The following is a 12810-nucleotide window of genomic DNA, read 5'->3' as shown; positions in this document are numbered from 1 at the left end:
TTCAGATTTACTTTCATTTTCTTGCATTGCTTTATTTCATTGCAAAATTCTACTACCTTCCAAGGAAGACCAGACTTTTCAACATTACTATTTATTTTAAAGCTAGAATACTTTGTGTCCAATGACCTTCCAACTTCCTTCCAGTTTCATTACTTCAAACCAAAATAACAAAACATAATACCGAGCAATTTGACACAGACATATATAAAAAAGCCTATTTCTGTAGAGCAGAATCCCCCAGCATCCCTCTGCCTCCCCCCACCTCCCCAGCTGCACCAGGGAACTGGGGCACCAGCACCTGCCCGAACCCAAGCAAAACACTGTCCTGCAGCTGCTTCCAGGAGTTTCCACGGGGTATGAGCAGGAGCAGCAGCAACACACAGTCCTGCACTGGTGAGGGGACACGAGGGACAGGAGCCAGCTCACACTCCCACAGGGCTCTGGCACCCCGGGCCCAATCTCAAAGGTAAATGGCCACAGTGCTGTGGACAAACCCACCAGCCTTGTCATTAAGGCAGTTGGAATGGCAGTGATGCATAAATTCAGCGCTTTACTCAGTATTCAGACACACTGAGGATGGGAAAAAGCCAAGCAGTGTTTCCCAGCGTTGAGGATTCCCCATCCCTGCAGCACTAGCTCCTCTTCCGCTTGCTCCTGGGAAGAACTCCATCATTCTCCGGCATCCGCGACCGCTGCGACTTCCTCCTGATCACTGTTAGAGCCAGGGAGCTGCTGCTGCTGCTGGAAAAAAGGAAAATAAGGAAAAAAGGGGGTTGCAAGTGCCCTAAACACAGCACACATGACCCTGCTGAAGCACTGGGAGCAGCACAGGGGCACCACACACGCACGTGTTCCTGGCCATGGGCAGGGAAAGGACCTCAGAGCTCAGCTCATCCCACCCCCCTGCCATGGGCAGGGACGCCTTCCACCAGACCAGGGTGTTCCAAGCTCTGTCCAACCTGGCCTTGGACAATTCCAGGGATGGGGAAATATTGCTCTGCCTTCTCAGCTGAAGAAGATAACAACACCCACAAACCCGGTGTCGTGGTGCCTCTCCTCCTGTCCCCAGGAACCAGTTTGGAATACAAGGAGGAGCAACAACCTCCCAGATTCCTTGTCCATAACTGAGAAGAGCCCCTGGTGCTGAGAAAAAACCATGATGATGTTCTATCAGAAAATGCCAACTTGAGTCACTGTCCTCCTCGGGGGCACAGTCACCCAGGCACAGGACAAGGGCTTGGTCAGGGTTACCCCTGAACGAAAGCGCACAGGACTCCCAGCTTTGCAGACACCCTCCTCATTTATGGACAAAGAATTTTCCACTGGAAACTCAACAAGTGTTTTCTTTTTAGTCACAGAGTTAATTTTAAAGAAAAAATTGTTAAATTAGCCATATTTAAATGAAGCAGCTGATTTCCATCATTCAGCCTCGGAGCTTAAAATTCCACTTATTGTTGACATGAAAGATGCCGCTCATCTGTCAACAGCTTTTCCTAATTAAACATTTCTTATAAATACACTCTGTTTTATACCATCTGCTAGGCTGAACCCATCCTGCAGGGACTATTAATTAGACTTAAACTGGGAATTCACAAATGAAAATAACAGTGGAAAACTCTCAGATGCCCAAGTCCACATCTGCTGACTGTCATGAGACAGGTAACGATATAATAAAGAGATTAGTAGGAACAACTCGTGTTTCAGAGCTGTACCACGATGGAAATGGAGTTCGCACATCCCTGAGACCACTAACCACACCCAGGGAGATCTGTGTGAATCCCAGCTCTGCCAGATCCAGCTGGTACCTCGGCAGTGTGACTGAACACACGCACCCTGAGTGCCAAAGGGAGGGACTACGTGGATCCATGGCCCTGTCCAGCTCTCCCCACTCACACTGTCACAAAAATGAGAGCTGTATTTCTCCCCAAACCATCACTAACAGACTGCCACTGTCACCTGCAGACCCCAGAGTGGGTTAAGCAAGCACTTGTTGCCTGAGGCAATTTGGAATTTAGATCTCCTGGAGCCCTGAACCTGCCAAGTTTCAGGCACTTGTCCCATGCCATGTGCAGCAACACGCTGGCATCAACAGAACTATTCACATCCACAGCTGCTGCCAGAAGCAGGTCACTATCAACACATAGCTGCACAAAGACACTGCTCAGGAGCAGGAACTTAATTTATATGTGAGGGATTAAAACCTCACTCTGTTTCTCAACCTGAATTTACACCTACTTGTCCACCAATAAAGATTAAGTTGCCAACAGCATAGAGTAATAAATAACTGTAGTTCATGGGGGGAACAGGAGATGATTCGAAGATTCAACTTGGGGAATGGGGGCCACAGACCAGAGAAAAAAGACTGACTGTGGCTGAAGGACTCAGCTTATGGAGCAAATGCCTTCTCCTGAGAGCAGTGAGGTGTCCTGCCACAGTGAGCCTGGTTAACACACAGCACTGTGCTGCTGGGGAGCTGCTGCTTACTGAGCCTCCAGAAAGGAAGAGTTAGAGGTGATTTTAATGGAGTCAGGCATGTTCTTTGCTCAAAGAGAAAGGAAGTCAACTATTTTAATAACTAACTACAGAGCATTTAACTCCAAACTGTCTCTCAGTGGAATACTTCAAAAGCACAGGGAAAAAGGTCTCTGCAGGACATGGCTAAACACACACTGAACTGGGACAAACATTTCTCATCTTGGATTGAATTCCACAGCCATTAATAGGGAGTTTTAAGAGCCGCCCCAGTCTATGACCACATACATGTAACAGAAGGGGATTTTTGGTTTAAAGAAGTAAGATGTTAATGTCAGCAACAAGAACTCTTCCCACTTCAAAACAGATGCTCGATTCCAGCATGTTCAACTTGTCAGCCTTATATACAGTTCTGCCAACAGTGGAACTTCAAATACAACAGAAGATCAGATTGAATTTTCCATAAAAATCAGTCTCCTCATTTTTTTCTCAATTAAAATATATATTTATACTCATGTGTACCTTAGAATAATGATCTTCAACTGGGCATTTGTGGATTCTTAGAGCATCCAAGTATTATTTCTCAAGGATTCAAACTCACTGACAAAATCCTGCTTCCCACAACTGTTTCTCCAAGAACCTGACTTTCCAGAGGCATTTGTTTTTCCAGAATTCCACCAACTGCAAACTACTGATCGCAAGGACTTCAGTGCATGGATATTCCACTCACCTGTCAGAGGACACTGAACACGTCTCAGACTCTTCCACATCTGCCAAAATGTCCGAATTGGTGCTGAAGGGGAAAATAAAACAGATGTAAATTATTTTAGCAACATCTATAGCAGGGCTCGACTGGCAGTGGCAGCAGAACCTGTGGATGAGACAAACCCCTCTCATAGCACTGGCAATGAGAAATAACTTCAACCTACAGGACAGGCCAAGAACTTCTGTCTCTGCATTGCTTAATTTTTACTTATTCCCAGGTCTCAATGTCATTACTGAACACAAAAGACAATTCTCTCTGTTCATGTCTCCTTAGTGGTATCTAAACAGCTTTGCATTCCCAGGCACCAGGCAATTTCACTGGAGAGGATCTGCAAGATGCTTTGGTGGGTAAAGTGTAGGTAAAGTGCATTTCTTTTCTAGAAGCTTTTCTTTCAATAAATCAATAAATGACATACAACTTCTAGAAGATGGCAGGATTTTTTTCACCCTTTGCCATTTTGTCTGCTCTCTGAAGTGAGAGTCATCAGCTGTTACTGTGGCAATAACTAATACAGAACCACCAACAGGAACTCAGGTGGACAAACAGAGCCATGTTAGAGGACCCTCTAACTCGTGCACATACAGTCATACAGATATAATAGAAAAAGACACCAAAAATGGATGGGGAAAGTTTTGAAGCTCAGCATTGTTTTTACTCTCAGAATTAAAAGTCCATCAAAAGCTCATTTTTGGTGCACAAACTGGATTCCCAGGGAATGAGTTATTATCATATTTCCAAACTACTCTGATGTTCCAATTACATTTAAAAAAAGAAGTGGGGAGGACATAGGGCTATTTGTGTGCTTTTAGTCCCCTAAAATAGAAAAAGAGCAGGTTTGAGGCCTGAACATGATGTACTTCCCTGCCTTGAAAACCGCAGCATTATCATCATTTATCACCCACCGCGTTTGCCACCGCAAAACAATAAAAATGAGAAAACTTGGCTAACACTCAAACCAATACTGCTTGTTCAGAATTTACATGTGGAATCCTTGGTCTGTGCCTACCAAATTTTTTTAAAACTGAGCACAAAATGTCCTGGAGCGAGTTCCCCCTTGGCCTACACGTGGAGCTGTGAACGGGCCATCAGAGGGTCCCCAGAGAACCCAATTAACTCCTCTGTCCTAACTGCAACGAGACACTGAGGGGCTGCAGTAACTGTACAAACCAGGGTTCTGAACTTCCCAGCTGTAGCTAAAAGCTCTTTTTTTCAGGATTCCTTCCAACATCCCACTGCTCCCCAGCAGCCCCCCACTGAAGTTCTCTGCATCGCGGCTCTCCCAGACACCAGTTTGGGTTACAAAGCCCAAGGAAGGCAGGATTTGGAGCTGAGGTAATTATACACCTTTCTGCCACGTGCCAGGGGACAAAAGTGTCTGAAAATTTTTTAAAAAAAACACGCTTAAATATGCCACAGTTGAAAAGCAATTATCAAAAAACACTACCAACTACGCAAAAACAGTTTTGACCACCAAGTGAATTCATATTTTAAATTAATTCTTTTTCGTCCCCTGAAGAAAACTCCTCCCCCCTCTTTGCATTTAATGATTAGCCCTGAAGTGGAAGAATATGAATTAAAAAACAAACAGCTGCCTTGTTGTGGAGATTGTTTCTATACATTTTAGCCCAGAGGGGTCACAGAGATCACAGAATTTAGAACAGTTTTGTTAATGTCATTGTTATTTTCTGCCTTTTCAATACCCCACAGGTACCTACCTACACTGAGGCCAGGCACAGCAAAACATCATCAGACTTTATTCAGACTCCAAATCCAAGACAAATTCCCACAAGGTTTTCTGTCCTTTTCATTACTAAAGGTCATTACTCTCCCAAGATTTTACAGATCATTTCCAGGGGAGTCAATTTTTACAGCAAAACCATTAAATTTCTGCACCTGAACTGCTCGAGATGCAGCCAGCATCCTGTGCCAGGGTGAGGAGAGGTTTCAGTTTCTGCTCTTATTCAAGGCTCCACGTTGGGAAAAGTACAGCTTCAGTGACTCAGGCCATTCCCCAGCTCCACGTTCCTGCAAGACTGGTTTCCCCGAGCCCTTATGGACAATCAGCCAAGAGTCAGCTCTTCCTTTCTTGACCATCAGTGGGGTTTGATTTCCACCCCTCCTTTTTTTTTTTTAAGATAAGCACACAACTCTCAGACAGAGAGGAAAAAGTTGACATAAGTGTGAGTGACATGTCTTGTTCTAGAACTGAGAGGAGCAAACGGCCCTTTGACCCTGTCTGTGCTGGGGCAGACACAGCTCTCGCGTGAGCAGCCAGCGCCTTTCCCGTCCATCCCGCCCTGCCTCATGGACGTGCCTCTGCACGAGCCCGGGGCATTTCCCCTCAATGCTGGCATGAGAAATGAGCTCCAGCCTGTCTCATTTTGCCAATGTCACTTGGAGGTGAGTGCCCAGTTGAGGAGAGGTAAAATAGTTTTCTCCATCTTGCAATCCTGCTTCCACTGTGTCCTGCCTGTGATGAACAGGATGAGCTCACTGCTAGAACAGCCCAAGCACTGGGTGATATCCAAGATTACCTGTGCATCACAGTGCCTTCCCTGGCTTCCCAGGACCTCCTCTTCAAACCACGCGCCCGTGGTTCATCGTCCTGCCTTCGGAGGAGGGCTCTCGTCTGAAGCAAACCTTACACAGGTTCCACTCACGCTCTCACTGTTCTCCTTTACCCTTTCCAGGCTCCCTGGGCTTTCCATGGCATCCTCTGCAGCCCAAAAACATGCCTCTGAGGCTCTCCCTTTGGAAAAGGGAAAGCTCTGCTGGCTCTATCTGAACTCCTTCCCTTAGGAGCGTGGCAGCAGCTGGGCCATGGAGGCTGAGGCACCAGGAGCACTGCAGACCAGCACTCCTGTTTTCAGGACTCAGATGTCCAGACCCCACAGCTCTCGATCACAGACCCATGTCCTCCTGGACACAGGCTGGATGTAATTGCTTCCCCCAGGCCCAGCTGAGGCCACTGATTGTCATGAAGTCCCCAGGACTCTCTCCACCAAACCTCACAGCTCCTGCCATTTGTTACAGCTCACAGTTTTGGGGAAAAAAAGTATGAATCAACACCATAGCAGAGAAGTATCATCATCCTTCCACAATGAACCCATGTTTGAGGCCAAAATCCACAGATCAAACACTCCTGTCTAACACTGTGATATACATCATCTCTGAGCCAAAGTAGTGCAAGATTTATTAAGTCAAAAATGTACTGAAGAACTGAAAAAGGCAGTTATTGCCCTAATCAACACATTTTCATACACTTCTCTCATCTGACAGCAATGGCCAGGGAGCAGGACAGCGCTGCCTTTGAACTCAGACTGCAGCAACTGCCAGGGAGGAGCTCACACAGCCCTTCCAACCACTCCACCCTGCCAGCTTTGCCAAAGCAACATCTGCCGGGTGGGTCTGGGAGGAGTGCTGCCATCCAGTGAACTCCTGGGTAACTGAAACACAGCTCCTATCTCTGCCTCTTCTGCTGCTGATGAACTAAAGCCCATATTCTGCAAAGCACATAAATCCAAGGATAAGGGACCCGTTAAATCCAGACCCTGGATCCTGATCGATGGCTCCTGAGCTTACAGCCAAAACCCCACACATCCTGCAAACAAGGCCCCTCCCCTGGGCATGAACCTCCCCTGGCACACACTGCAGTGGCTCTGGGCATCCCAACAGCAGAGGCATTTACACAAGCTGTGCAGGTAGCACTTTCCCACCAAGATTCCAGAACTAAACCATCATGTTTCAGTACTTTAGATAAGGTCAGTGTTCTATTTTATCTGCTGTTCAAGTCTCTCACTCTAGTCATCAAGAACCAGCATTTGTCTCTAACATAAAGTTTTAAGAGAAATAATTTGCTTAAAAAACTGTGTATTATCCCCATTACATAAAACAGTTGTAATGGAATATTTCCTCTACTTAGCTCATTAACTGGCTTATCGTTGTCCTTCCTCATTTCTCTCATTTCTTCTCTAATTTCCCTATTGTTTAAGTAGTTATGCAAAATTTGGCCTCAGTCCCAGAAAGTCAAAGAACGCCACAGGACTATTTGTATGGAGCACTGCAGTCCTGTGGAAGCTTTATGTGTAACTGTGACTTCAGAGCTTTGAAAAATTACCCTTTCAAAGCCCTGGCTGTGTTTTGGTGTTTATCTATTACGCACAGTTTGCTCTCTTGGTGGGATCATCAATCTCTGCAGAGCCCAGGCATGTTTGGGCTGATGCTGCAACCTCCATTCCTGCCCTGGATCTTTTCTCCAGCAGGTGTAAAACTCTTCTCCATTAAAGCATCAACTTTTGAATAGAATCAGTTAATCAGTGATTAGTGTACAATGGATGAATTTCTTATCTTGACCAACTGATATGAGACTGACAAAGGACAGGCCTTATGAAGGAGGAAACAGAAGAATTACTGATTTTCTTGAAGCATCTTTTTGCAGAACAGACATTTCACCTCTCCAAGTTGCAGATTGTTCTGTTATATTCAATGTGCTGCTCGATATCCTCGTCCCATCATAGCACCAGACCTCCATTTATAAGTGCTCTCCTCACAGGAACACAGCATGCAGATCTGGATTTTTGAATATATTTCAAGTTTTGACATTTCAATGTGAAAAACATTTACCCTTGGCAAAGGATATCCTCTTAATACTCAGAAATAAAACACAAGCCTCACAAAACCATTACTTAGTACAATAGCACAATGCTACTCAAAGCATCAACATATAAATCATTGTTTGATTTGTGCTGTATTTCTTTCACTACAATTAAAAAGATATCAGCCCCACAATAACCAGAGTGACCAAATACATCTTTTTTCATGCAGTTTATATGACTACACCTACTTGTTAGGGGCCCTGCCAATGTTGATACAATTCATTTTGGATACACCCGACCTCTGAGCAGTGTGCTGGGAGGACGAGCCTCATTCCTGGATGGAACTGTGTGGTCCAAAGCTGGTCCACGGGCACAGCAGGACCCAAGAGATCTCCAAGGGCCAAACCAAGACCTGGGCAGTGCACTGAGCCATCAGCCCTTTTGCTCCTTCAGAGCAGCTACCAAGTAACACGGTCAAGACAAAAAGCACATTTAACTCCTTTCCATAAGTGTTCAGAGAAGGGGTGGTCCCTGTAATCTTTGTTTCTCAGGAGACACAGGTAAACACTCCAAAGTGCTCTTCAGGAAGGTGCAGTGCGGCAGGAGGAACGTGGTGGTCAGGGGAGAGGGGCCTTCCCTCCTCACCAGGCAGCATCTGTCACTTCACTGAGCTTTCACTGCTTCACTGTTGGAGTTTTCATCTCTCTTTGAGCAGAGTGTAAGGCCGGGGGCTGCATGGAAAGCAGCAGAAGCTGCAGTGTGTGATGTCCCAAGGCTCAGGGGGCCTCTCCAGCTGCCTCTGCCCTGTGCAGGGTCAGACCAGAGGGTCACCCAAGCTCTGCAGGTCAGTGTGCCCCACTGAGGGCTGAGGAATCTGCTCTGACCCCACACACCTGCACAGGAGACACTCCAAAATGGGGTATGACAATGTGTGAGGGCTGCAGGAGCCCTGGGCCCTGTGGTAAAGGTAAAGAAACAACCAAGAGAACAGTTCCCTGATCACAGGGAAGGAAAAACTGTCATCATCTGCATCCTGAGAAACTGAGATAAAACTAATCCCACACTAACCTTAACAGCTTGTTACATATGGAACAGCAAATAAACTGATATGCTGTGTTTATCAATTTTACAGTACCAGTTCAGGCAGAAAGACACAGACAGCACAGAGGGGAAAGGCCACGGGAGGAGAAGGGTTTTATTGGTCTATAACGCAGGTCTGAGGCCAAACAGAAATGCAGTGATGCTCTGGAAGGGCAGCAACGACCTTTCCTGCCTCCACACATGCTCTGCCAGCCAGCATATTGTTGTTTACTGACAAATATTTACTGTATGCTCCCATTTATTCAAGCAAATGGAAACAGGCAGCAAAGCCTGATCCTGTAAAACAGACATGTACAATCTGATGCTCTCTAACCCCCAACCAGATCTTCCTTTTCCAGTGTCTCCCCAGGTTTTCACTCACCATTCAACATTTCCATCTGTGAAAGGGAACCCTCGTGACAGCTTTTTAAAAGCTCTTTAGTTTCTGTTAAACTTTTTGATTAGATTGATCTGTTCATAACCAACAATAAAGTCAAGCACTACATTACTTTTAATATTTGCAGAACAAGGAGGAAGAGGCAGAGTGCTATGGCTGTAAGGGGTGGGAAATTGAGAAATGTCACTCCTAGCTCAGCTGATGACCTCCAGTTACTTCCTCTGATTATCTCCCACTTCTAAACCTTTTTATTCCTGGTAATGCTGACCTGCATTCTCCTCTCATTTCCTTTATCAACAAGATAGCCAAATCAGCTCTCTTGCTTTTATATCAAACCCCAATTATTCTGTATTTGTTGTCAATTATTTTTTCATTTTTCCTCCAGAAACTGGGGCCACACTTCCTTACAGCAATACTACTTAAAAGACTTGGGCCGTTATCCATTTTGGGAGATGCACTGGAAGGAATTCACCAAATGTACTCCTGATACCCCAGACATTGCACTCCCTGTTTCTGTCCCAAAAGGGATATTTACACTATCAACCCCCTATGAAGTCATTACAATACTATTTGAGCTCCATCCCTCAAGCCACCAAGCATCCAGGAACACAGAGAATGGATCCGTGCCCACAGCCCAGCACCCATCCTGTGAAGCAGGATACAGGCACTGCCAAGTTTATCCATGTTTGGTCTAAGCTGGCACTAAGCAGGGAGAAGACACCACCTCACTAACCTGCTTGTTGATCCCCATGACAGTGAGAGTTCAGGAGAGGCCGATCTCTGGCCTTCCTCCAGGCAAGGAGATTCACTTCTCTGGCCATCAGGAGTATGTGAATGGAGTTCCTGGGCTTCTCCCAGGACAACAGCTGTGGGATGCTCTTCCTGAGGCTCTACCAAGGGAAAAGGCACAGATTAGAATGACAATACAAAATACTATTGTTTAAAGTCCTACAGCCAGGAGACAGATTTTTAAGAAAAAATAAAGTTATAAATATTTAAATACCAACACCTCATTCCCACTTACTTGTTTCTCAAAGTTTTCCCAGGTTGAATTTTCAAGAGTTTAATTTCTTTTCCTAGATAAAAAAAAAACAAAACAACCAAACAAAACTAACCACCCTCTGAGAACCAGAAATGTTTCATGTTTCATTGTTGAGTTTCAAACAGAAACAAGGAGAGGAATAAAGGGGAAGGATATGTGCTACATTTCATAAGATGGAACTTTATTTCAGAAATTGGCAAACACTTAACAAGACAGTGCTGTTGGCTGCTTGTGGTACCAATCCCCTTCATCCCCTGCATCAAACAGCTTGACAGCTTCAAGTTTTACAGATCAAGTTAACAGGCTTGTTTTCAGTTGTGATTTGTTTCCTTATGCACTTAAGAAAGACAATGTCAATCCAGATAATTGACATTTCCATTTCTATAGGAAAAATAATTTCTAGACAAACACATATGGGATAAAAATTGTAAAACCATTCTGTTGTTTTTATGTCAAATGTTTTGGTCTATGAAAAGATGAACAGTTCTCTGAAAAGATACCTTCTGCCTCTCCAAAGAGAAAACAAATATAGACTAGAAATTAGGATATGAAAAGATCTTTATACCATACCCACAAATACTTTCAAAGTAGTTATTTTACTTGAAAGCTGCCCAGGACATTAAACCCTCCCCAGACCCATCTCACTGACAACTGTGATTGGGACAGTCACAGACATGCCCCTTCAAGGCCCAAGCTCTGACTTTTCCACTCCTCCAGCAATATTTTGGACAGAAAAGGCCAAGCAGAACTGTAACTGGAGTGTGGAAGGGCTCCCCAGACTTTGGATTGAGCTCAGCTTGCCATTTCCCTCCAGCTAACAGGCATAATTAAATATCAGGGGCATATTTTTGTCTGCTGAAAACAACCAACATATTCCAGTGAGTCAGTTGTCCAACTAATGAAACACAATTCTGAAATTAGCAGGGTAAAAATAGCAAAGGTCTGTGCAATAATGCAGACCAGCACAGCCAATACTTATCAAATCAAATTATTTATCACCAGTATTTATCAAATGTTTTTGGCACTTTCCTTCAGGCAAAGCAAAGCTTCAGATTTAAAAGTTATAAAAACTGGAAAACAGACATTTTAAGCTTAAAGATGCAAAGTAAGATGATGTAAATCAGGAACAGGTGATTAAAACACCACCACAAACAGAGTGAGATTTTCAGAGAGGTTAAATTGCATCAACCAATACTACAGGAAAGGGCAGTGGGAGAGATGGAGGGGGGAAAATAAATAAACCGACAAAACCCAACCCCCAAAAAGGTCTGTTTTAATTCTGTACAATTCCACTACTTCCATGAGAAGCCAAAGGAAGTGGGTAAGGAATGCAGACAGAGCCTTTCCATCAGGCCACTGCTGGTTTGTTCCTTTCCTGTACTGTAATTCCCATTTAATACAAAGGCAATTGCTGCTAACAAGGAACCCTGAGGAAATAGGTTTTAGGCATCTGTTCCTTCAACCATAAACCATCTTTTTGTTTTTTCAATGGTTTACAAACAGTCAACTGGGTGCAGATGTTTGGCATAAAACTAGGAACTGCAATTCCAAGGACTATTGGAAGCTCAGTGCACAAAGTGCAGTGGGAATTGTGCAGGTTTGCCGGATCCAGACGAGGTGGTGCCACGGACTGAACATGGCACAGGACGACACACCTGAGCTAAGTTATCTTCTACCTGAGCACTCTTTTGGAAGAACTCCATGGCTTTAATTCAGCTTCTCAGAGCCTGTAGGGCAGCACACACAGGGGAGATGGAAACCTGAAAGCCACAGCAGTCCACCCTGCCAGGGCAGAGCTGGAAATAAAGGCTGTGGTCCCACCATCTAACAACACATCACCTCTGCCTCTGCTATAGATGAGGAACGTCTTCAAATCTTTTATCCTTGAGATTCCTTAACTTTTACCCTTCACACAGAAAGGATTATGCATTGAATCAAGGTCTGCAGGAAATGATCAGGACAAAATTCATATTATTTTACTGGTTTTTCATTTCTTTTCATTCTTGAGGACTCTGCTGGAGGAGACAGTGCGGGAGAGAGACACAGATTAACTCAGCCCAAGAGCACAGGGATTTGTGAGAGCTGGGGCAAACTACACTGCCACGTTTTCCCAAGGGCACAGACAACAGCACATCCCATTCTGGCCAGCGGAATTCCCTCCAAAACTCAAGTGTCTTGAATAGATTATAAATCCACAAGTTCTATTAGGCTGAGGAATGTTCTTCTAAATCCCACATTCAAAGCTAGATGTTCCCTGCCAAAGCAGCCATGAAGCACAAACCAAAGGATCCTGCAAGGAACACGCTCAGAGCACACTTGGTAAGGTTTGATGCTGCAGGGAGGGAGGATCACAAACAGGCTGGATGCTGTCCCTAACTCCTAACAAGTGAGTAACTGCAGCCCTGCATTCCCACTTTTTACTGAGTTCAAGTATATAAACACAAAACAAGGCAAGTTA

The 12810-nt window shown here is 44.8% G+C and overlaps 1 protein-coding gene across 2 annotated transcripts in view; it reads right to left on the bottom strand.

Moving 5' to 3' along the window:
• Window positions 1-12810, bottom strand: part of RAD18 (RAD18, E3 ubiquitin protein ligase) — a 30988-nt gene continuing 18178 nt past the window's right edge. The window contains exons 11-13 of one of the 2 annotated variants that reach the window (XM_017827114.1): window positions 10044-10200; window positions 3203-3265; window positions 1-741 (exon numbers count right to left, since the gene is read on the bottom strand). In XM_017827114.1, the coding sequence (XP_017682603.1) occupies window positions 633-741; window positions 3203-3265; window positions 10044-10200 (329 nt within the window). In that variant the 3' untranslated portion in view covers window positions 1-632. The remainder of the gene's footprint in view (window positions 742-3202; window positions 3266-10043; window positions 10201-12810) is intronic. The other variant, XM_017827115.1, reaches the window with a different exon arrangement.

This window comes from Lepidothrix coronata, unplaced genomic scaffold (assembly GCF_001604755.1).
Source record: "Lepidothrix coronata isolate B3197 unplaced genomic scaffold, Lepidothrix_coronata-1.0 Scaffold134, whole genome shotgun sequence".
NCBI lineage: Eukaryota > Metazoa > Chordata > Aves > Passeriformes > Pipridae > Lepidothrix > Lepidothrix coronata.
Note: the sequence above shows the minus strand (reverse complement) of the source record. Positions and strands in the feature narration are given on the sequence as shown.